The 27066-nt window shown below is 40.4% G+C and overlaps 1 protein-coding gene across 1 annotated transcript; it reads right to left on the reverse strand.

Annotated features, from left to right (window-relative positions):
- On the reverse strand, nucleotides 1-27066 carry LOC135473794 (transient-receptor-potential-like protein). Its single transcript, XM_064753689.1, has 10 exons — nucleotides 26019-27066; nucleotides 19636-19978; nucleotides 17242-17686; nucleotides 15804-16002; nucleotides 14580-14795; nucleotides 8228-8269; nucleotides 6456-6485; nucleotides 3830-3892; nucleotides 1472-1587; nucleotides 1-376 (listed from the first exon to the last, which is right to left on the reverse strand). The coding sequence occupies exons 1-10, from the start codon at nucleotides 26955-26957 to the stop codon at nucleotides 1-3; spliced, it is 2769 nt and encodes a 922-aa protein (XP_064609759.1). The 5' UTR covers nucleotides 26958-27066.

Consider the following 27066-nt stretch of genomic DNA (forward strand, 5'->3'; position numbering starts at 1 on the left):
TCAGAGTTGTGTGTAGAGATGAGTATGGTACAATTCAGAGTTGATAGGTGGGAGCATGGTCAGGGGTGGGGGTGGCAGCAGAGCGTTCCGGGGCTCCCTCGACTGTGATAGGGCATCACGCACGGCCTCCCTGACCTCGTGACGCACAGTCTTCACAATGTCGTGACGGATATATTCAAGCTCCTGAGGGGTAAGCAGAGAGCTGGATAGGTTCATACTGCTGTTAGGGCTGGTGTGGGCAAGTTTATTAGAGTTGCCCAGCAGGGGGCTGTTACTGGGGGAGGGGCGGAAAGTATGGGCAATGTCCTGTCGTAATGTGTCCATGTGACCCACTGTGCGCTGAGTCTCACGCTTACGGTCTTCTCTTAATTCGTATCTGAAACAGGTCAAAATTGCATTCGGTCACACCATTTTCCTGATACAGACCATTTATCCACTATAATTAGTTCTGTTCACCTTATAAGTGAACATGGAGTCAGCTATTAAAGCTGAATTAATTAATAAAGTAGTATTCCACAAATGTTCTAAAAATATACAAAAAAATTCTACACTGCTTACCGAGAAAATAAATAACAATCATCAGTACATGTACCTAGCCACTCATTTGGTGACGGCATTTTGTCATGTTATAGCTATCTAGAGTGACGTCACAAAACCTCTCCCGTACCATTGGTATTAAACAATCTGACAATGAGAAAACAAAAACACCTGATACCAAACCAAAAAGAATAAGCTCTGTTCCATGCTCAAAGGGTCAATATTTCTTTTAGTTTGGAGCTCGGCCAGGGCGATGTTCGTGGACACAAGCGTCATGTTTTAGCAGTCCTGCTTGTCCTCGTTGTGCATGGGTGTAAGCATTTGGCCTAGAGGGCTGTAACGACTTCAGGGAATTTACCAAACACAGCAGGACCTTCTGCTTGATAACAGACTCTTTCACTCCCATTTTGGGAAGATATTTTCGTAATAAATCTGACTTTGCTAAGGAAAAATAAATGCACAATATTTTGCTTCCAGCAATGATTCTTATAAGGGGATTTTCTGGCCAGCTCACCACGACAAGTTACAACAGCATCCTGCCCAATTTGTACGCATTGTACAGCCATTCTCAGTTCCTTGCTCATGTGTGGTCCAAAATGCACTAGTTTAACATTTAAACTAACCACAAAACTCGATTTATTGCACCGATGTCTGTCTATCCATTACAATAAACCACACTGACAATTGAGAGCTAATAAGTTTTTTGACATGACAGCCAATTATTACCTGACGTTCATCAGTCACAGTGATTCGCCCTGTCCATAAGGGCATCTATAACATGGCTACAACTATGTCCGTCAGTGCCATATCCCAAATGTACATTAATCCACTGTAATTAATTCTGTTGAGCTTTATAAGTCACACTATATTCCACATTTTATATTTGTTGATAAAAACTGCAACAACAGATTAGCATATAATCCATAAAACTCACCTTAAGCTAGATATATCTTGTTTAATTTCCAACAAATCATCCTCATTAACCCCATCTTGACGCAGCTGCTTCTTCCACTGGTGTATAAATCTGCTTACCAGTCGTCTCATCACATCCTGAAACAATCAATCATCAGTAGATCTCTTGATTTAACTTCAAAACAACCAATCATCAGTAGATCTCTTAATCCAACCCCAAAACAACCAATCATCAGTAGATCTCTTGTTCCAACTCCAAAACAACCAATCATCTGTAGATCTCTTGTTCCAACTCCAAAACAACCAATCATCTGTAGATCTCTTGTTTTAACTCCAAAACAACCAATCATCTGTAGATCTCTTGTTCCAACTCCAAAACAACCAATCATCTGTAGATCTCTTGTTTTAACTCCAAAACAACCAATCATCAGTATACCTCTTATTCCAACTCCAAAACAACCAATCATGTGTAGATCTCTTGTTTTAACTCCAAAACAACCAATCATCTGTAGTTCTCTTGTTTTAACTCCAAAACAACCAATCATCAGTAGATCTCTTTTCTTTTTACTCAAAAACAACCAATCATCTGTAAATCTCTTGTTTTAACTCCAAAACAACTAATCATCTGTAGATCTCTTGTTTTAACTCAAAAACAACCAATTATCAGTAGATCTCTTGTTCTAATCTCAAAACAACCAATTATCAGCAGATCCCTTGTTCTAATCCCAAAACAACCAAATATCAGTAGACCTCTTCTTCTAACCCCAAAACAAACAATTATTAGTAGATCCCTTGTTCTAATCTCAAAACAACCAATTATCAGTAGTTCTCTTGTTCTAACCCCAAACAACCAATTATCAGTAGATCTCTTCTTCTAACTCCAGAACAACCAATCATCTGTAGCTCTCTTTCTCTCACTCCAAAACAACCAATTATCAGTAGATCTCATCTTCTAGCCTCTAACCAACCAAATATCAGTAGATCTCTTCTTCTAACTCCAGAATAATCAATCATCTGTAGCCACATGTCTGACGATGTTAGCATCTGTCTGGTAGGGTTACCAGGTGTCTGGTTAGGTTGTCAGGTCTCTTATGAAGTTGCCAGGTCTCTGATGAGGCTGCCACATGTCTGATGATGTTAGCATGTGTCTGGTAGGGTTACCAGGTGTCTGGTTAGGTTGTCAGGTTTCTTATGAAGTTGCCAGGTCTCTGATGAGGCTGCCACATGTCTGATGATATTAGCATGTGTCTGGCAGGGTTACCAGGTGTCTGGTTAGGTTGTCAGGTTTCTTATGAAGTTGCCATGTCTCTGATGAGGCTGCCACATGTCTGATGATGTTAGCATGTGTCTGGCAGGGTTACCAGGTGTCTGGTTAGGTTGTCACGTTTCTTATGAAGTTGCCAGGTCTCTGATGAGGCTGCCACATGTCTGATGATGTTAGCATGTGTCTGGTAGGGTTACCAGGTGTCTGGTTAGGTTGTCAGGTCTCTTATGAAGTTGCCAGGTCTCTGATGAGGCTGCCACATGTCTGATGATGTTAGCATGTGTCTGGTAGGGTTACCAGGTGTCTGGTTAGGTTGTCAGGTCTCTTATGAAGTTGCCAAGTCTCTAATGAGAATGCCACATGTCTGATAATGTTAGCATCTGTCTGGTAGGGTTACCAGGTGTCTGGTTAGGTTGTCAGGTCTCTTATGAAGTTGCCAAGTCTCTAATGAGAATGCCACATGCCTGATGATGTTAGCATCTGTCTGGTAGGGTTATCAGGTGTCTGGTTAGGTTGTCAGGTCTCTTATGAAGTTGCCAAGTCTCTGATGAGGCTGCCACATGTCTGATGATGTTAGCATCTGTCTGGTAGGGTTACCATGTGTCTGGTTAGGTTGTCAGGTCTCTTATGAAGTTGCCAGATCTCTAATGAGGCTGCCACATGTCTGATAATATTAGCATCTGTCTGGTAGGGTTACCAGGTGTCTGGTTAGGTTGTCAGGTCTCTTATGAAGTTGCCAAGTCTCTGATGAGGCTGCCACATGTCTGATGATGTTACCATGTGTATGGCAAGGTTACCAGGTGTCTGGTGAAGTTGCCAGATTTCTGACAGGGTTGCCCCATGTCGAATGGGATTGTCAGGCATGTGGAGGGCTAGGGAAGTGTCTAATGTTGTTGTCAGGTGTCTGACAAGGTTTTAACATGTCTGGTGAGGTTGTCAGGTAACTGGTAAAATTGCATAAAGTCTGGTGGGGTTGTGACATGTCTGATGGGGTTACCAGGTGTCTAACGTTGGGTTTTCCAGGTGTCAGTTGGTGAGGTCGACAGGTGTCTGGTGGAATTGCCAGATGTTTGATAAGGTGCATGTAGAAGGGATGCAAACAGTTAAAGAACATACCTGATACAAAGGCGTATCTGGTTGATATGTCACTCCACATGGCTCTCCATTGTATGTAGGTCTCTGCAACAACAACAGAATTCACATTACTCCATTTTCTCTAGTTTTGCTGTCCAAACACATAATATAACTGGAAAGTTTTTAAAGAATAATTTGGAAGACCTTAGATATTTGATCACAGGTTGAACTGTGGGTGAATTCGGATTTGCTCATGTCAGTTTGTCCCCTACTTTATGACAAAGAAAGGACTCTACCTGATATTTTTCATCAAGTCATCCAGCACAAATTGCTCATTGCATGTTACCATTGCAGCCAGATAGAGATTTCCAGTGATTTCCAATGACCAGAGTTAGGATATCGCATGTTTAATGTACCGTATTCAACAGAAATCTTGAGATATACTCATTCCAAATGAGACATGCATCACTACTACAGCGATGCACAGAAACAACTGGGGTTCAAAATCAGGTAAATCAATACACCTGTAGAAAAAGACAAAAAAATGAAAACAATGACACGAACAGATCATAGATGTCAATGGCTTTAGAAATGAGGACACTTCTGTTTACCTTGCATTCCACAAACTCAAGTGGACTCACTGTGGCCTATATGGGATCAAAATACAGCATTTTAAAGCACATCACAATTACAATAAATTTTACTCCTACATCTATAAGTAGGTATAAAAATATTATATATATAAAAAAACATATAAACTAGAAACTTTCAATCAGAATAATCACCTTAACTAAAATGAAATCTTAATCAGTTCTACAATTAATTCCAGTTTTGATATTAATATTGAATGCGTTCACAACATGACCTGCAAAAGTTGAAGAGTTCGAGTGATACTGAGTTCACATTAGCCTGTCACAAACATATAACTTGAAGAAATGACCCAATGTCAATGTGCACATGTGGCTTAAGTTGGTCATCTTCTAGCTACAAGTGTTGAAGAGGCAGTGGTTTGAAGGAAATGGACATAAATATGGAGAGATTGATTTCAACTGCTAAAATACTACCCCAATGCTTGTTTTGACCAAGGCGAAAAGAGGAGTGCTGTGAAAATGACTAAAGTTCTGGTGCCCATTTTCACAGCTTGGTGAAGAAAATCTGACATTAGCAAACTTACATATAATAATAGCATGTCTAGTATAATAAAACTGTAACAAAAGATATATTTCAAAACTTTGTATTTGACGTTTAAAATATCAGTGAAAGCGAAAGTACTGTTCTTTGACAAAACTATAAGATACAATGCATTACAAGTGTTGTTGCGTACCCAGAAAGTAAAGGAGTAAAGAGCACAGTTATGGGACTGCCATGAATGGAGAATTCTGAATATCAACAGACAGTGGAGGCAAATGGGAACAGTTCTGGCTTATTAGAAGACAACATCTGGTAATATCTGGGTTTGAGACAGTAGATACAATAGCGTTACCACAGGTACATGTGGGGTATAAAGCTCTGATAAGAGTATGAAAACTGATAAGAGTTTTATAAGCAACATATGGCTTTATAGTAGTGGCTGAAAACATTGGTGGTTACATTAGTTATATTCAATGTCTGTACGGCTACATAGGGGTAGAGATAGTTGTCAAATTACACCATGGAAGAATTGACAGCGAAGATATAGGTTGTCATGACGACAAGTCTTGATGCACCTCTACAACTGCTCCATGATTACATAATGATACATAAATCACACATGATAATGGGAAATTTGAGACAATATACCTGGTATAGCAGAAACTCCATGGTAATGTGAGAATTAGCATAAGGTAATCAGGCAGGTACAATGGAGGCGTGAACAATGGAGACATGAGCAATGGAGACGTGAACAATGAGGGAAGCTGCTTTATGAGCCCCACACACAGGTGTTATTGTTCTGAGTTAGGACAGAGAGAAGCAGGTGGGAAGAGGAAAACCCTGTACGTGTGTAAAGCACGACAGAGTTTATACTCTCACACCATCTGCTGTGTGACATAATGCCATGTACATGTGTAAAATAAGCTCTTAATCAGAAATCTGTAATTCATCCAAAGAACATGACATTAAACAGGATGGGAGAGAGGTACAAAGAAAATTTCCATAATAATTACAGCAGATATTTTTCTCACTCTCTTGACATACTTTGTCTGTGCTGAAGAATTCACATAAGATTACAGCTGAAGAAAGGTAGACTTTTACAATTATTGTCAAACTCCATTCTACATTTCAATGTCAACAGACAGCCTCAATTTAAATTGTCATTATTTATGAAAAGGTACACCTGTAACAATGGTAACAAGGTGAAAATCTGAGTAATATATCCAGTGTTGACAGGTCTAGCTTGTACAAATTCTTGTACAAAATGCAGGCTATAACTTCCAAAAAGCAAGGTTTGGGGTACAAAGATCAGATTCATTAATGCAAACAAGAAGCAGTAAAAAGGTGATTGATGGAAGTGACATTGGTAGATGAAGAAAACTGGGTTCAAACTGGCACTGATGAAGAGTAACAGGGTGGCATGTTTAGGTGTACAGTAGGAAACAGTGCACTTAGGCGTTTTACAGGTCAGAGATCAAAGGTCAGTATCAGGAGAGGTCAGAGTTCACCACTTGCCTGTCAAAATACTTACATGCACATCATTGGTTGTTTTTCCACTCTCACTTGTCTGAAAGTTGGTAACCATGCAATTTGCATTAAAAAAGGGGTTTATAGCAGAACTGCTCTGCACGAACATGCATCAGAGATTACGAATCACCACTTTCTGCATCTATGCAACAGTTTCCAAATCAAATACAGAGGCTATACCTGAGATCCACATTTGCTTATCCAATCAAATTTTTGTTTTGTATATCACAAATAACCCAAATTAGTACCTTCCATTAAATATGAGACTCATAGCTGTACTATTTAGAGTGTTACAATGATTATAAAGTCATAACCTCATCTGCTTTAACTGCTGATATTCTGCGAAAGTTAATTAATTGGGGTATTATAAAATAATAACAAAAATTCAACTGAATATATGCTGATCAATTTTTTGGAAATTTTTTTTGACTTGAACTATTCCGTTTGAAATGTGTTACATAACTGCCATTGTATAGTTATTTACATCTACATGTAGCCTAACTCTTCAACCTTTTCAATAACCACGGTGACTAATATTTTAGAACTATGGAGTGTAGAGAAATAATCTGCACAGTTTAATACGTCAATTTCTCTGAAAACAGTGCTTTAGTGGTTGAAAAGACTGAAGATTTACAGTGTGTTAAAATCCAATAACGGTTTATGAGCAAAGTCAGAGATGGAGTAATGCAGTTTTTACAAAAAATTTCCAAATGTGATGGATAGATATATGTCTTCCTGTGACAGTGTTGGGCAACAAAGCTGTACCAAAAAAGCATACATGTAGTTAATGACATTGTGCTTTCTACTAACTGTACCTAACAGTCACATTTTACATTTGATTACTTTAAGGAAAAGGTGTTGTGTACAATTTTGTACCCCAAAATAAAATTTATGGTTTAATGACACACCTTCCTATTAAACAAAAAGTCCTGATTTGCACCAAAATGAAAGTGCAACATTTTCACAAAATTCACACTTCAACATCAAAGAGAGAGGAGGTAAATATGGTGCAAAACATCAAGAAAAAAAGTTAATGTATCTATTATACAGAGTACAAACTTACTTTTTTGTGTTTTTAATAAGGAAATTAATATTCCCTTGATGTCATTTTATTTTATTTAATGCTTAATTTTACGAAGAGCATGTGAAATGATGTCTCTTATATAGTCAGACTAAATGGCCTGATATCCAAGGTTGAGGATCAGAATCAATAACACAAATTGATATCAAAAGTTGAAAATCAGAGTCAACAATACGAATCGATATCAAAGGTTTAGGATCAGAATCAATAACACAAATTCTGATTTCAAAGGTTTAGGATCAGAATCACCAACAGATATCTTGAATCAACAACACAAATCGATATCAAAGTTGTGGATCAGAATGAATAACAAGTCGATATCAAAGCTTGAGGGTAACACAAATCGATATCAAAGGTTGAGGATCTGAATCAACAACAGAAATGTTGATATCAAAGGTTAAGGATTAGAATCAACGACATAAATCCTGATGTCAAAGGTTGAGGATGAGATCAACAACAGAAATCACTTACAATAACCATTACATGATACCAGTTTTTACAAGAAGGACATCTTATATTAATTACAGTTGTATATATTCATATAATAAGAACAGACAGGCAATGGTAACTGGCATAAAGCTGAGGATTACGGCATAGCATATCCAAATATGTGACATCACATATAGCAAGCGAGCAAAAGTGATGAAACATGTATAAAGGGAGAAAAGAGCGATTTAAACCACTCACAACAGTCATCTCACCTTAAAAATGGTGTTATCATCAGGGCTTACGGAGGCTCTGAACTACAAACAGAACAAACCCCGAGACAAAATTGTTAAAGGTTTTACCTTTTATATATATATTCCAATAATTTCATACCTTCACATAGCTTCAGCCGTAAACATAAAAATCCAGATAAACGCTTAAACAAAAGGTAGGAAACATTGAAATGAAACTTATTCTTCTAGAAGATGAAAAACAGTGCCTTTAGTGAGACATTAATTTGTTGAGAGCCAAAAGTACTGAGGCAAAATGGTAACAACAACAACAGCCATAAGTCAAACCATGCTGAACTTATCAAGCAGTAGTACAGCATTCATCCCTTATAAATTAGGTTTTGTGGGGACTAACCAATCCAGTGAAAGTTTCTTCAGTTGTTTCACAATGGTGTACATGATGCAAGCACTTGCCAGAGACAAACCAAGTTTGTTAGTCTTCATTCCTCGTCTTATTTTCCCAAAACTGTAAATCAATTTTCCCTAACTTTCAATGTGAATCACGTTGTACTATAACCCTGTGAAAGTGGTCCCAGATCAAAGACTGATTGCCAGTCTCCAGATAACTACATGTAGGTAGATGCCACTATAACCCTGTGAAAGTGATCCCAGATCTGTGACTGATGGCAGGTCTCCAGATAACTACATGTAGGTAGATATACTATAACCCTGTGATAGTGGTCCCAGATCTCTGACTGATTGCAGGTCCTCCAGATAACTACATGTAGGTAGATGCACCACAACCCTGTGAAAGTGGTCCCAGATCAAAGACTGATTGCCGGTCTCCAGATAACTACATGTAAGTAGATGTATAATAACCTTGTGAAAGTGGTCCAGATCTGTGACTGATGGCAGGTCTCCAGATAACTACATGTAGGTAGATGTACTATAACCCTGTGATAGTTGTCCCAGATCTGTGACTGACGGCAGGTCTCCAGATAACTACATGTAGGTAGATGCACTATAACATGTGAAAGTGGTCCCAGATCTGTGACTGATGGCAGGTCTCCAGATAACTACATGTAGGTAGATGTACTATAACCCTGTGATAGTTGTCCCAGATCTGTGACTGATGGCAGGTCTCCAGATAACTACATGTAGGTAGATGCACTATAACCCTGTGAAAGTGATCCCAGATCAAAGACTGATGGCAGGTCTCCAGATAACTACATGTAGGTAGATGCACTATAACCCTGTGAAAGTGGTCCCAGATCTGTGACTGACAGCAGGTCTCCAGATAACTACATGTAGGTAGATGCACTATAACCCTGTGAAAGTGATCCCAGATCAAAGACTGATGGCAGGTCTCCAGATAACTACATGTAGGTAGATGCACTATAACCCTGTGAAAGTGGTCCCAGGTCTGTGACTGACGGCAGGTCTCCAGATAACTACATGTAGGTAGATGCACTATAACCCTGTGAAAGTGATCCCAGATCAAAGACTGATGGCAGGTCTCCAGATAACTACATGTAGGTAGATGCACTAGCAGCTTCTTCACAGTGCAGTTCCAAGGATTTTAAAATGGTATTTTGGTAATGGTAAAATGGAATGTCAACAAGTAAACATAGTAAATTTGTCATTTTGTTTCAATACATTGAGACAAAATCATTTCAACTTTGAGACCTCAAATCACTCTCAAAGGGGTCTTAAAATGGTATTCTGTGTCTTCTTGTGATAGGTGATGCCATGCCGCCAAAGAGCCACTTGTTAGAATTCAGTTCAGCTACCAAGAATGAAGAATCTATGAGTCAAAGCAGAGATCTGTATATTCGTCAACCAATAAGGACGTTCCAGGTCAACAATTGCAATCCAATCCCAAAAACGATCAAAGAACTAAGAAAGTATATAGCATACGAAAACAGGATGGAATAAGAGAAGCAGTCAACAGTTTCCAACGATGTTTGAAAGACGCAAGGTATGTTTTAGGCGCCTGAGTGAAATCACCAAATTTGACATGTCAGTAGCCACAGCTGGTTGTGTCTGAAGAAGACAAATGGTGTTCACATGTCCAACAGTCTGACAGACAAACAACTACAACAGTTGAAAGCTGGTTGTGTCATGGTTCTCAAGAAGATCAATTGTGTTCACATGTCCAAAAATCTGACAGACGTAACAGCTACAACAGTCCAAAGCTGGTTGTGTCATGGTTCTCAAGAAGACAACTGGTGTTCACATGTCCAACAGTCTGATAGATATAACAGCTACAACAATCCAAACCTGGCTGTGTCATTGTTCTCAAGAAGTCAAATGGTGTTCATATGTCCAACAGTCTGATAGATATAACAGCCACAAAGGTCCGGAGCTGGATGTGCCATGGTTCTCAAGAAGACTGTCCAACAGTTTGACAGATATAGCAACTACTACAGTCCAAAGCTGGTTGTGTCATGATTCTCAAGAAGACAAATGGTATTCACATCTCCAACAGTCCGAATATATAACAGCTACAACAGCCTAAAGCTGGTTGTGTCATAGTTGTCAAGAAGACAAATGGTGTTCACATGTCCAACAGTCTGATAGATATAACAGCTACAACAGTCCAGAGCTGGCTGTACCACGGCTATCAAGAATGTCCAACAGTCTGACAGATATAACAGCTACTACAGTCCAAAGCTGGTTGTGTCATGGTTCTCAAGAAGACAAATATTATTCACATGTCCAACAGTCTGACAGATATAACAGCTACAACAGTTCAAAGCTGGCTGTGTCATAGATCTGAAGAAGACAAATGGTATTCAGATGTCCAACAGTCTGATAGACAAACAGCTACAACAGTCCAACTCTGGCTGTGTCATGGTTCTCAAGAAGACTGTCCAACAGTCTGACATATATAACAGCTACAACAGTCCAAAAGCTGGCAGTGTCACAGTTCTCAAGAAGACAACTGGTGTTCACATGTCCAAAAGTCAGATAGATATAGCAGCTACAACAGTCCAAAACTAGTTGTGTTATGGTTCTCAAGAAGACATATGGTATTCACATGTCCAACAGTCTGACAGACAAACAGCTACAACAGTCCAAAGCTGGCTGTGTCATGGTTTTCAAGAAGACTGTCCAACAGTTTGACAGATATAACAGCTACAACAGTCCAAAGCTGGCAATCAGGTCTTATACCATGTTCATGGTTCACATGATGATGACTGAATGATTGAGTTAAGTTCAGTGTGAAGTCATCAATAGGTCATCTATACCATAGTGATGAAAAGCACAAAAACGCTAAAAAGTACACCTTTAATAGCAATGAAATAGCAGGTCTTGCTATTGAAATCAGACAGCGCTTAACATAAAGTTGCCAACAACATTAAGAAACCTTAGCATTTTACCAGGAAATCTTAAGATTGAGGACCGCAATATCCACTCCAGTCCACTCCAGTCCATTTTTTAACGACAGGCTCAGTTTTCTGAATACAAGATGTTCATTTCAATTTACTGTCTCAAAAAGAGATGCCAATGTCACTGAAAAATTGAGTGAATCTGTTGGTATTTTGTTTTCATTCATTGCAAAATCATAAAAAATCTTCACACATATAACAAGGCAATGTTCTTAAGTAACATTGTAAACTACTATTATCATTGTATCATTGTAAAGACGAGTTAAAGCTGAGGCTAGAATTGGATTCCCATGTGCTTTATTATTAACTTTGGCAGTACCGGAACCAACTGTGCTAACCTTCATTATATTATTATTGGCTTAAACTGGCGTTAAACTTCCTTAATAAACATAACTCATGGAATTTACACATAAATCATGGAATGAAAACATGACAGAGCTTGTTGGACCAACAAATCCACTTTTGCTAAGGTCTCTGAATTTTTATCACTGCACAGTGTCTTAAGAGCCAGTTCATAACATCACACGCAAAAGCATTTGTTTCTCTGTATAAAATCTCCTTTTAGACGTATTGGTATTCTTGATAAAGCTAAACAGTCTTATATGCACATGTTAAAGGCAACAGGAAGTGGATTTTGTGGTGGTTTTTTACCTGAAATTAACTTTTCAACTTCACTTCACCTTTAACAAATCCCATGCCAACAGTCATTCATTATCATGATGACAATGTCATGTACTCCACTACGTCTCACTAAAAACAATACCAGTCAAGAAATAAACTCTGCTGCACGAAACACCTCATGTTTACTGTTCACTGACACGAGCAGTGCCTGACTTTACCCTGATGAAGTGTGATGAAGCTACCCTTCTGGGATGTGACCAGGCCCAAGTCACGCAGTTTTCCTCAAATTTACTATATTACAGAACACGCCTGTGAGAATGCTTTCAAAGAGACTTCCTAACTCGCTGAGGGTTTTTAATTACCGTCATTACAGGATATGATCTGGTACAGGGACAAATTCATCCTAACATACATATTTAATCCTTTAATCACACATGCCAGCCAGGTAAGATGCCAGGTAAGATGAGGTACATAATTACAGCTATGAAGTTAATTACTACATCAGCAATGAGATGCATGCAAGGCCCTTGGCACGCGTTATACATGTAGCAGCACTCTGTTATTAACAGTTAAAAGGATTTCTCCGCCTCACATGTCTGATTTTGAGGAATGAAACTTCTGGGTATATTTATTTATTTATTTCATTGATGTTTTTCTACATTTATTTCACTTATACCATGGCGACCAGCATTATGGTGACTTCTGGGTATGAAAGATTCATGACTATAAACACCTGTAAATGTGTGAGGTATGTCTGATCACACAGGTGTTCTAATTTGTTATCAGTGAGGACTATGAAAACATTCATTGACACAAACGTAGACTTGAACATTCTAGGTGAATGTTGATTACATAATACATGTAGTTTAGCTTATGACTATTCTGATTATGAAATACTTGAGAAAAAGCTGCCAACAACATTAATTTAGTAGCCTTTACCCTTTTTTCCACGAAATAAGAGCCCATAAAATAGAAAAGACATTGTCAGGCAGTCGCACACAGACAAGGGCAACATATGTTCATACACTATACACACAGAACGAAGGTTGTTATAGGACACACGTTTAACACATCAATGCTATCATAGTCATTAACTACTGTCTCAGACAGTCTGACAAATATACCATGCTGTGCACTAAATACCCCTCAGCCCCGCTCCAAGAGATGGTGTGTGTACAAGGTAATGGAGGGTCTGGCCAATGAGTGAAAATGATCCATGGTTAATAAAGAGACAATATGGCTCTTACATATGACCAGTTGCACAAGTAGTAGAAGTTTGATAAAAAATGCAAAAAGGATTCAAATGATACTGAATATGTTTAAAAGCCTGTAACAAAATATAGTAAATGTACATGACCCCAATGACTGGCCAATGTCACTAAAGTGGAAAGTCTGCTTTGCCTAAATGTACAGGATTGATTCAAAACTGGCTGCATGTGTTGAAGAGATGAGATACAGACAATTTACAAAGATACACATACGATGTAGTACTAATTCAAAACAATGATAACTGGGTATCTTGATTTGCTTACTGGTTTATAGCACATATTTCTTCACAAGTTTAGGTATTTTTAACTTTTTAAAAAATTCAACAAGGCTACAAGGCTAATCTTCTTACCTAAACATACAGTCAGTCTGATCAAAGTGGAATCAAACTGCACTGGAGAAGATGAACACAAACATGTCATAAACAGAGGAAATGTATGTACTTCATGTAAGTGAAATCTGTCTTTGGAAAATGCAATACAGAGCAAACATTGTGCAGGTATGGAATTCTACACGCTCTTGACTTCTGCCAAATCTAAACATTACATATTAAATATGGACATATTTAAAAAAATACAACCTACAACTACACAAAGAGTTACATGTACCTGTATTCTAACATTACGAATACAATGACAGCACAGTTTGATAAAAATGAGGGGTTTTCTTCTATTACACAAGAAGAAGTGTATAAATTAGGCAGTGACTTCACAAGACACCATCTGGAGAAGAGGAAGATGACTATTCTAACATTCTGGTTATAAACAATGGATGTAAGAGGATTATCTTTTCCTTTATGGTTAAGTGACAAAAAAAAAAAAATGACGCAAGCGCCAGTGGAAAGACTACATATGTATATCCAAAAATAATGTTTCATATTTTTGTAGACTTTCTTTTACCAAATAAAGTTATCAAAATTCTTCATAAAAACTTACCACAGAATTAGACAATTTAGTAATAACTGCTTATAGCTTTATTCATGAAACAAATAAAGGTATCTTTAGTTTTAATGTTCTTTCCATCGACACTTCATTTTCACTGAATCCATCCTACCATTACGCATAAGTGAATGCAATTAGCAGAGCAACAATGGCTTCTGTACAGGTCTGAGCGCTCACCTTGATGGTTCCCTCGGTGGACTTGCGTCGCATCTGCGAGGAGCGCCGCCGCCACCTGCAGCAGTGGCACAGGATGGCTTTACAGGACCGTAGGAAGTAGTAGACAGATTTAGGGCTGATGATGAGATTGAACGGAGGGGGGAGGGTGCAACCTTCATCAAAATATCCCATCCACAGCTTGGAGCGGGCAAACTTCCACTCTCTGTCAGCATGATTCTGTGGAGCAGATTGAAGCAGCAGAAACAATGTCATTAACATTAAATCTGACATCCACGAAAACCACACATATAAATGCAAACGTATGAAATTCATATGCGGTACCTATACTTCAAAGACTTCTTTCCTGAATGCCTGATTTTTAAAAATTTAACTGTGGAACAATAAGATTACCAGTAATGAAAAAATTTTTTGTTTTATTGTATTTATGTAATTATTTACTAAATAATGATTGGTAACTAAAAAGTTTCCTGTCTGCATGTTTATTTCCAACCCTACAGCAGGTCAAGTATATCTACGGTCCGATGCATGCATGTTATTTACATGATTCTGGCAAGAGGCGTAACAGTTGTCAATCAGATCTCTCATCTTTAGACATCATTTCTGATCACAGTTACAGCTTCTATTACAATATTTGTACTCACAGTATGTTGTAAAAACAACTTAACCTTTAACAGTAAAGAATAATATGTCATCAAAGAGATCATGTAATGGGGAGCAATGCACATGAAAGATATTGTATAACTATCACAATTACCAGTTAACTGACAAGCATGACTTTTTCATACATGTACTTGTAATTCCTGGAGAACAGGTATCCAGATGTACATTTCTTTAATGTATATTACTATTACCAGTATATATGGAATAGATATTAAATCATGGATTTAAGTGTAAGACAGTCAAACTCCTGTGTACTTAACATGCCCTCCAGTTCAGTGGAGGTAGGCACACCTTGTACAAGCCATGTAACACGTTATACAAAACTTTGTTACAAGATTACTTTTGTGTAAGGGTGTCACAAGTAAACAAAAATTGCGACTTGAATTTTTGACACAATTCTCTGTTTTTTTCCTGGGTTAATATCATCAGTTCATTTTGTACAAATACATATTTTTAGAAAATAATTTATTTGCATTTTAAGCTTTCTGTTTTAAAGTTAAAAAAAACGAAAGGCTTCAAAGTGCGTCCAGCTGTGATCTAATGCAAAAGCCGTCTTGTACTTACCTCGATGTCTTGGAATGAGTTGGACATCATGGCAATGAGCATGTTGATGAGGACAATGATGCCCATGGCGTGATAAATCATAAACATCAACTCCCCGATGATCTCTGTGTATGGCTGACCACCCTCATCATTCTTGATGTCTTTTAGCTGGGTCAGACTAAAGAGTGACCAGAACAGTGTCCTATAACTCATAAGGAGGCTGCCAAATGGAGGACAAAAGAAGGTAGGATTATAACATTGATAAAATCTGTGATCTGCTGACATTGCTGAGACATTCTAGAAGACAATAATTGTACATGAACATATTCAACACTGCGAATCATAAGAAAATGAACAAAGTACAACTATACTTGTCCTTATAGGGCTCAATTCTGTATGCACAGAATCTTCAACTGCACTGTAAATCTTCCACAAAAAAAAACAAACTCAGATTGTGGAACAAGGCCATAGATCTTGACTTTAGGAGACACATTTACCTAACATGGATTCTGTAATACATAGAAGGTCATGAATATTGTTGTAATTTATGCTAATTAACACCCCTGGTGTTCCCCCTTGTATTATCATGATTTACTTGTATGCAAAACCATACATGCAGTACTTTTTGAGATATCATGGTTATAACTTACCTTAGCTTTATTCTAATACACAAGAGACTAAGTCATGAAGTTTGTAATGATCGGTAATTAGTCTGCACAGAGAACAACAACATACACATCAACACTGCTTTTCACTGGCTATTGCATACTGATGCTTACGCTCATGGCATAACCTATGCTACAAAGAGGAGCTGAGATAATACTGAGATTTATTTTGAACACTGTGAGCTGTACGTGGAACTTTACTCGACTGAAATTGTAGAGCATCTTGCATCACATTCACCAAGTACATTTATCTTGGTGTATTTACTGAATTCAACGATACATTACTTTTCCATGCACATGGTGATTTCTATGCACATGGTGATTTAAAGATGGTGACTCCATCAAACTATACAAGTTGCTCTTCCCTAAACAATAATAAAACAATAATACGCTGTCAATAATCTGTTCTGTTTTTAACAAATATTTTTTTCACATACACCTAGTGGTAACTCATTGTGAAGTGATATCTTGTTCACAGTGCAATCACAAACTGGCATCCAATGTTAGCGAAAATGTCAGTATACGCGTGCCTTTTCAGGCCAGTATGGGACAGCCCCTCTCTCCTTGAATCTTAAAGCCACAGCCCATGCACTGAGAGCTGAGTTCTGACATTTAACTTGAACTAGTGGTTCAAGTGTCCCAGTCACATGATTTAATAAACAGTAATTGACATGAACATCCAATTATCACATCTTCTGATAACAAGTCTGCTCCAGATCTGATGATAAAAGTTAAACAAAACCAACTTGTACAAGTGCTAGTCTAAATAAAGTGGACAGAGAACATGAACTGACCTGTTGAAGGCCCCGGACTGGTTATTTTCTGACAAGCCATAATACCAGTACAGCTGGTTCATGCCACAGGCAAATGAGGTGAGCACCAAGAAGAATATGAACAGGAATTTGGCTATATCAATCAGCATACATCCTAGAGAAATCTGCAGAGGTCCTAGATGCTGATTAGCCTGGAACAGGTAGATAATCCTGGCAAAGCTAAACACATTAGCCAGGGCAAACAAGCCTTCTGAGATCAACACAGGGTCTGTATGTGGCCAACAGTTACGCTCCATGTTCTCAGGGCCAAAACGCCCGGATGAAATCTGAAAAAATGCCGAGATGCGACATGAAAATGCTGCTAGATACAACGACAACATGATGAAGTCCAGCCAGTTCCACCACTGTCGGGCGTAAGCTTTTAGTCCCTCGTCCCACACCTGCTTGCACTCTGCCCAGATAAACCCTGCAAAAGGCAAACGTACTTGTAAGTAGGTAGCAACACCTATCATTTATACAAAGGTGAAATGTCAGGATTTCCTTCCCTGATGAAACTAGACGTCATGTGCGACGTCACACTATGTACGCAAGTATGTGAAAACCTACAACAAAAAACGTTGCTTAAACTTGTTCAAATACACAAAATCAGGATATTGTCATGTCAGTCATGTCAAACTACAAGTAATACACAAAATATTGCAAGATAAAGGTTGAATACCATAAATATTTTTCTCGTAAAAAGGAACCCTCTCGCTTGAAAAATATTTATGGAAATCCACATTTATCGTGTAATAATGTTTACTCTATTTACTTCTGAATGATGGAACAGAAGGCTACATGAACCAAATACCCCATCCACACAGCCAAATTTAATCTGTATCAAATCTGAATCGGTTTAATCTGAAGCCAGTTGAAAAGACATGTGTGTTCACACCACCACCATGTGGCCAAGCTGGTTTAGTAATAGTAACTTTATCCTGACCTGCAGTATCCACGGAATTTAATCCAGATACTGTTTACACGCCACAGAAAAACCGGCTCAAGATCTGAAACTGACTTAAAGCCAAAGGGGCAAATAAACTGGATTAAATGCCCCTGCTCAAAGCCACTTTCTGATTTAAACCAGCTTAATTTTGCCCCTGTGAACGGGGTAAGTCTCTGGGCTCTCCAGCCAATGCCCATCATGGAAGAAGTATGCATGGTCACAAGAGTTAAACAGCCAATTATAAACTTCAGTGGTGTAGCAACTTTTAGACCAAGAGATTAGACCATGCTTTGTGATTTTACATTCCATCTTTTTTTTTAAAAAACATTTTTAAGAATAAAGCACTGTTATATCTTCATCGGAGTTACTTCTTGTAGGTGATGCTGCACTTCACTTGCTATATAAAGTTCATCCCTGGGAACTTGTGGTAAGAGAAAGGTATGAGGGACCTGCCTCAGAAACCTATAAAGTTCATCCCTGGGAACAACGAAATGTGAACTTCTGGTAAGAGAAAGGAGGCCAACCAATCAGGTATGAGGGACCCATCTCAGACACCTATAAAGTTCATCCCTGGGAACAACGAAATGTGAACTTGTGGTAAGAGAAAGGAGGCCAACCAGTCAGGTATGAGGGACCCGCCTCAGACACGTATAAAGTTCATCCCTGGGAACAACAATATGTGAACTTGTGGTAAGAGAAAGACCCCCCTCAGACACGTATAAAGTTTATAACAGTTTGTAACAGTTTGTTACAATCAAAAAGTGCTGTTGTACCTGCCATCACCAGTGAATTTAGGTAAGCATTTTAAATACTGTGCCAAATTTTCCTCATTAAGAGGGTCACAGAAAAATGAGTGTAAGCCACAGATGAAGACAGCACTGCTCTGTCCAGATAAAGGAGGTCTCTTAACAGGCAGGGCTATATCTTTATTTTAGTATTAGTATTGTATATATTTAACAGAAGTTTAATGCTTTTCTTGATGGTGGGTGATGGGTGATGGAAGCCTGATAACCAGCCTGTCTTAAAGGATTTGAACCTGCAACCTTACAAGGATTTGAACCTGCAACCTCACAAGGATTTGAACCTGCAACCTTACAAGCCTTTTAACCTGCAACCTCACAAGGATTTGAAGCTGCAACCTCACAAGGATTTGAACCTGCAACCTCACAAGGATCTGAACCTGCTACCTTACAAGGATTTGCACCTGCAACCTCACAAGGATTTGAAGCTGCAACCTTACAAGGATTTGAAGCTGCAACCTCACAAGGATTTGAACCTGCAACCTCACAAGGATATGAACCTGCAACCTTACAAGACTTTGAACCTGCAACCTAACAAGGATTTGAACCTGCAACCTCACAAGGATTTGAACCTGCAACCTCACAAGGATTTGATCAATACATACATGTACACTAGCATCTAACACATACCTGTCACCCAGAAGACGATGAGCCATTCGAGTTGTGATGGAGGGGGGCCTCTTAGCCGATCTCGCCCCTTCTGATTGCTTACATCCATGGACACAAACACCAACAGGGACAAAAACACACCAAACGAAGCACTGTGATACAAAAACTTCATGAACGGACTTCGCAACAATTGTCCTATTTTGCTCCTTGGAAATATCAGGTAGTAGACGGCCATGAAAGGTTGTAGAACAATGAGGCCTATACACATGAGAAACTTGGTGAAGCCATTCCTCTTCCTCCACCCTGGGAGACCTTCGTACCAGATAGAGGTGAGCAGTTGTTGGCAGTGAGGATGTGCAACAAACTGGGGGCAGGAAAACAAAAAAGAGTTAGTTAAAAGAGAGTACACTGTGGTACAAAACTGAGTTAGTGTGTACAATGTGCCACAAAACTGAGTTGGTGTGCATGCTGTGTAGGCTGTCTTACTAAACTGTACTAGTGAGTATACTGTACAAAGCTGAGTTAGTGTGTAAAAATCCATTTAGTAGCGTACTAAACAAATTTTATAGAGAGTATGCTGTGGTACAAAACTGAGTTAGTACATACGCCATGCTACTAAGCAGATTTTTAGTGAGTATGATGTGGTACAAAGCTGAGTTGGTGTGTTTGCTGATGTTAATAAACTGAGTTACAAGTAGTGTGCACACTGTGCAACTACTCTGAGTTAGTGTGTGCACACTGTATGACTAAACTGAGTAAGTGTGCACACTGTGCAACTACACTGAATTAGTGTGTGCACACGGTGTGACTAAATTTGAGTAAAGTGTGCACACTGTGTGACTAAACAGAGTCAGTGTGCACACTGTGTGATACAACTATTACAATTATAAATAAACGCTGTTAAAAAACCAGTTCTGACAGTATGTTCTGTTGTAACAAAAGACATACCTTCAGTTCTCAAAGCTAGAGGGTAGAGAAGAGGCCATTCTCTATGTTTCAGCGAATTACTCTTGATATCAGCCCCGTAAGTGAAGGAATGCAAATTAACTTGTGACAGTTAAATGGTTCACAAAACTGAGAGAAAACTTTAATTAAACTTTAGAATCTGTCACTTTAAATAACGATAAATATGTTCCTAATTCATCAGGCTGTATACATGTACAGTAATAGAAATTAAACTGGTGAAGATCAGGATGGAAGATGAAGAGAAGAGACACTACTCCTATGTTGGCCTCAGTGATGCTAGATGAGGATGGAAGATGAAGAGAAGAGACACCATTCCTATGTCAGCCGGAGTGATGCTAGATGAGGATGGAAGATGAAGAGAAGAGACACCACTCCTATGTCAGCCGGAGTGATGCTAGATGACGATGGAAGATGAAGAGAAGAGACACCATTCCTATGTCAGCCGGAGTGATGCTAGATGACGATGGAAGATGAAGAGAAGAGACACCACTCCTATGTCAGCCGGAGTGATGCTAGATGACGATGGAAGATGAAGAGAAGAGACACCATTCCTATGTCAGCCGGAGTGATGCTAGATGACGATGGAAGATGAAGAGAAGAGACACCACTCCTATGTCAGCCGGAGTGATGCTAGATGACGATGGAAGATGAAGAGAAGAGACACCACTCCTATGTCAGCCGGAGTGATGCTAGATGAGGATGGAAGATGAAGAGAAGAGACACCATTCCTATGTCAGCCGGAGTGATGCTAGATGAGGATGGAAGATGAAGAGAAGAGACACCATTCCTATGTCAGCCTCAGTGATGCTAGATGAGGATGGAAGATGAAGAGAAGAGACACCATTCCTATGTCAGCCGGAGTGATGCTAGATGAGGATGGAAGATGAAGAGAAGAGACACCATTCCTATGTCAGCCGGAGTGATGCTAGATGAGGATGGAAGATGAAGAGAAGAGACACCACTCCTATGTCAGCCTGAGTGATGCTAGATGACGATGGAAGATGAAGAGAGGAGACACTACTCCTATGTCAGCCTCAGTGATGCTAGATGAGGATGGAAGATGAAGAGAAGAGACACCATTCCTATGTCAGCCGGAGTGATGCTAGATGACGATGGAAGATGAAGAGAAGAGACACCATTCCTATGTCAGCCTGAGTGATGCTAGATGAGGATGGAAGATGAAGAGAGGAGACACTACTCCTATGTCAGCCGGAGTGATGCTAGATGAGGATGGAAGATGAAGAGAAGAGACACCATTCCTATGTCAGCCGGAGTGATGCTAGATGAGGATGGAAGATGAAGAGAAGAGACACCACTCCTATGTCAGCCGGAGTGATGCTAGATGAGGATGGAAGATGAAGAGAAGAGACACCATTCCTATGTCAGCCTCAGTGATGCTAGATGAGGATGGAAGATGAAGAAAAGAGACACCACTCCTATGTCAGCCGGAGTGATGCTAGATGACGATGGAAGATGAAGAGAAGAGACACCATTCCTATGTCAGCCGGAGTGATGCTAGATGAGGATGGAAGATGAAGAAAAGAGACACTACTCCTATGTCAGCCGGAGTGATGCTAGATGAGGATGGAAGATGAAAAGAAGGGACACCACTCCTATGTCAGCCGGAGTGATGCTAGATGAGGATGGAAGATGAAGAGAAGAGACACCACTCCTATGTCAGCCTGAGTGATGCTAGATGAGGATGGAAGATGAAGAGAAGAGACACTACTCCTATGTCAGCCTCAGTGATGCTAGATGAGGATGGAAGATGAAGAAAAGAGACACCATTTCTATGTCAGCCGGAGTGATGCTAGATGAGGATGGAAGATGAAGAGAAGAGACACCATTCCTATGTCAGCCGGAGTGATGCTAGATGAGGATGGAAGATGAAGAGAAGAGACACCATTCCTATGTCAGCCGGAGTGATGCTAGATGACGATGGAAGATGAAGAGAAGAGACACCATTCCTATGTCAGCCGGAGTGATGCTAGATGACGATGGAAGATGAAGAGAAGAGACACCATTCCTATGTCAGCCGGAGTGATGCTAGATGAGGATGGAAGATGAAGAGAAGAGACACCACTCCTATGTTGACCTTAGAGATGGTAAGTACACATGTACATGTAAATCTGGCACTACCTTGGTCCTACAGTAAATACATGTACATGTAAATCTTATACTAGCATTGCCCTATGGTAAATACATGTACATGTAAATCTGGTACTACCTTGGTCCTACAGTAAATACATGTATATGTAAATCTGGCACTACCTTGGTCCTATGGTAAATACATGTACATGTAAATCTGGCACTACCTTGGTCCTACAGTAAATATATGTACATAAAAATCTGGTAGTACCTTGGTCCTACAGTAAATACATGCATGTATGTAGACATTACATTGGCCAAGTCCTAAATATCTCTTATTGCCCTGCTCAAAGTAGGCATTTAAATCTTAAACTGACCCAACCCTGGGAATACTTGCATAGGGAATACTTGCATTCCCTACTGACATCTTAGTTTAAAGCTACCCCACCCTTATGCCTAAAATGGAGCCCAAACCAAATCTGGAAACACTAACGACTAACCTTTTACGGATCTTCCATAGATTACTCATGTCATGAACCATGATAATTTGGCAAGCAAGGAAGATCAAAGTCCACACGTTTCATGAACTTTAACAGTCATGTTACGTCCTCGCTTCTAGTGTTGCCCTAGAAACATTGATAACCAGTTGAGGACTACTCTGTAAACTAGCTTCAGTATGCTGTACATGTAGTCTTTTGAGTATTTTTGTCCAGTAGTATATCAAAGTAATGAGACTACGTCGTGATGAGGCTGTCCAGGTGATGAGATATACATCAAGGCAAAACATGACACGAACATAACAGTAATTTGTGTATGTATAAGTATGGCAGCTTGTCTGTTTGCTTGCAATCTAATTCTAGACATTCAGAGTAAGGCAACTTTCTATATCCATACATCTCATGGATGATTGGAAGTTAATGCTGGTATCTGGATCAAGCTCCTATGAACAATGCCAAAGCTATTTCAATGCAAAAACATTCACACACATTCATGACAAAGTTCTCTTGGCAAGTAAAACAACGAACACAAAATCATTCCTCATTCTTCACTTTTCATTTAACACTGAAATTGACAACCACAACAAGGTTCAAAAGTTTCACACTCTTAAAATACTAAAAACTTGATTTAAATTGTGAGTTAGCTTGAGATGGAAATGGCTTATGAGTGTGTTTGGGGTAAAAATGGACTGTGTCTGACATGGAAATGGCTTATGGGTGTGACTGACATGGAAATGGCTTATGGGTGTGTTTGACATGGAAATGGCTTATGGGTGTGTTTGACATGGAAATGGCTTATGGGTGTCTGACATGGAAATGGCTTATGGGTGTGTCTGACATGGAAATGGCTTATGGGTGTGTCTGACATGGAAATGGCTTATGGGTGTGTATGACATGGAAATGGCTTATGGGTGTGTCTGACATGGAAATGGCTTATGGGTGTGTCTGACATGGAAATGGCTTATGGGTGTGTCTGACATGGAAATGGCTTATGGGTGTGTTTGACATGGAAATGGCTTTAATTATCAGGGTGCTTGAGAGGAAATGGCTTAAAATGTGAGCTAGCTGATGGAAATGGATTTCGAGTGTGTTTCAGATGGGTGTGTTTGACATGGAAATGGCTTATGCTTGTTAAACACTGAAATGACTAAGTGAAACTCTTTGAGACGAAAAGGGCTTAGGAGTGTGCTTGGAGTCAGAATGACTTGGAAGGAGGGGGTGGGGTGATGAAAAGGGCTTAAGGAGTGTTCTTGGGGTCAGAATGGCTTGGAAGGAGTGGGTGGGGTCAGAATGGCTTGGAAGGAGGGGATGGGGTGATGAAAAGGGCTTAAGGAGTGTTCTTGGGGTCAGAATGGCTTGGAAGGAGGGTGATGAAAAGGGCTTAAGGAGTGTGCTTTGGGTCAGAATGGCTTGGAAGGAGGGGATGGGGTGATGAAAAGGGCTTAAGGAGAGTTCTTGGGGTCAGAATGGCTTGGAAGGAGGGGGTGGGGTGATGAAAAGGGCTTAAGGAGTGTGCTTGGGATCAGAATAGCTTGGAAGGAGTGGGTGGGGTGATGAAAAGGGCTTAAGGAGTGTGCTTGGGGTCAGAATGGCTTGGAAGGAGGGGGTGGGGTGATGAAAAGGGCATAGGGATGTTCTTGGAGTCAGAATGGCTTGGAAGGAGGGGGTGGGGTGATGAAAAGGGTTTAGTAGTGTGCTTGGGATCAGAATGGCTTGGAAGGAGGGAGTGGGGTGATGAAAAGGGCTTAAGGAGAGTTCTTGGGGTCAGAATGGCTTGGAAGGAGGGGGCGGGGTGATGAAAAGGGCTTAAGGAGTGTGCTTGGGATCAGAATGGCTTGGAAGGAGGGGGTGGGGTGATAAAAAGGGTATAGGTGTGTACTTGAGGTCAGAATGGCTTGTTTGGAGGGGGTAGGGTGATGAAAAGGGCATTGGAGTATGCTTAGGGTCAGAATGGCTTGGAAGGAGGAGGTGGGGTTATGGGAAGGGCTTAAGGAGTATGCTTGGGGTCAGAATGACTTGGAAGGAGGGGGTGGAGTGGGGTGGGGTGGGTGATGAAAAGGGCATAGGAGTGTGCTTGGGGTCAGAATGGCTTGGAAGGAGGGATGGGGTGATGAAAAGGGCAAAGGAGTGTGCTTGGGGTCAGAATGGCTTGGAAGGAGTGGGTGGGGTCAGAATGGCTTGGAAGGAGGGGGTGGGGTGATGAAAAGGGCTTAAGGAGTGTTCTTGGGGTCAGAATGGCTTGGAAGGAGGGGTGGGATGATGAAAAGGGCTTAAGGAGTGTGCTTGGGATCAGAATGGCTTGGAAGGAGGGGGTGGGGTGATGAAAAGGGATTACGAGTGTGCTTGGGATCAGAATGGCTTGGAAGGAGGGGGTGGGGTGATGAAAAGGGCTTAAGGAGTGTTCTTGGGGTCAGAATGGCTTGGAAGGAGGGGGTGGGGTGATGAAAAGGGATTACGAGTGTGCTTGGGATCAGAATGGCTTGGAAGGAGGGAGTGGGGTGATGAAAAGGGCTTAAGGAGTGTTCTTGGGGTCAGAATGGCTTGGAAGGAGGGGGTGGGGTGATGAAAAGGGATTAAGAGTGTGCTTGGGATCAGAATGGCTTGGAAGGAGGGGGTGGGGTGATGAAAAGGGCTTAAGGAGTGTTCTTGGGGTCAGAATGGCTTGGAAGGAGGGGGTGGGGTGATGAAAAGGGATTACGAGTGTGCTTGGGATCAGAATGGCTTGGAAGGAGGGGGTGGGGTGATGAAAAGGGCTTAAGGAGTGTTCTTGGGATCAGAATGGCTTGGAAGGAGGGGGTGGGATGATGAAAAGGGCTGGAAAGTGTGCATTATGGAAAGATGAATTATGTTTACCTGTCTTTGTTCATACTTTAGAGCCAGTTTGAGACGTGCTAGTGTGAGTTTGTCGTCCCTGTCCACACTATCCTCATCGTAATCACTGTCATCCTCGCTCTCTATCTCCTTATTGAGGACAGCGATGACCTCCTCACTGCTGCGGCACTGATCCAGCAGGTCACAGGCGTAGCGTTTACACTGATCAGAAAGCTCCATATAGGTGTCCTTAAACTCGTTCTCTCGCAGCGCTAGCTTCTCCAGCTCCCATGAAAGTTTGAATGCAGACAGGATGGGATCAGAGCTTGTGAGTGAGATCCAGGCGGGACTAGCGAGTGCCCGGTACGTGTTAATCCTCAGGAGAGAGTGACGCAAACTGTCCTCATGGACTTGCTCTTGACACTTCTTACAAGAACATGAAAGTTCGTGTGGCTTTTCAATGTTGGCTCCTCGGGTCAGAAGCAGCTGAAGAATTTCAAACTGGTTGCAATGAGCAGCTAAAATGACAGGAGAAATGTCTGGGGAGTAATCGTTACTCTCTTCACCGCTGGGTTTAGTTCTGGACCAATCAGATCCCAGCATGCTGCGACTGATACTAGGGTGGTCAATGAGCATCTCCACAATCCTGTACACCCCTTCTCGGATGGCGTACAGCAGAGCATCTCCAATCTTAACACCATCTTGTTTAAGCAGAACCTCCACAATTTCTATATTTTCATTGTCCACAGCAATCTGTATGGCTGACCGGCCAAGCATATTTGTGCAGTTGACATTAACAGGATTGGGTCCCTGAAGACAGCGAATCATGCTGTGCTTATCTCCCTTCTCTGCCGCCTCCAGGAATAGTCTCTCCTTGGGATCCATGTATTCTCCTTGTTTCAGAGGCTCTAAAGGAATAGGTATTGGGCGACACGAGGTCTTGGAGCTGTGCCGAAAGTGGCGTCTGCTATTGTAGTTCATCTTGGAGGCTTTGATTGATGTGAGGCCAATGCCTCCAGCCACTACCTGAAAACACAAGAGAAGAAAACGACTAGAGATAATTTCTTTATTTCAATCAAAGATCACCTGA

Source organism: Liolophura sinensis, chromosome 8 (genome assembly GCF_032854445.1).
Source record: "Liolophura sinensis isolate JHLJ2023 chromosome 8, CUHK_Ljap_v2, whole genome shotgun sequence".
Lineage (NCBI taxonomy): Eukaryota > Metazoa > Mollusca > Polyplacophora > Chitonida > Chitonidae > Liolophura > Liolophura sinensis.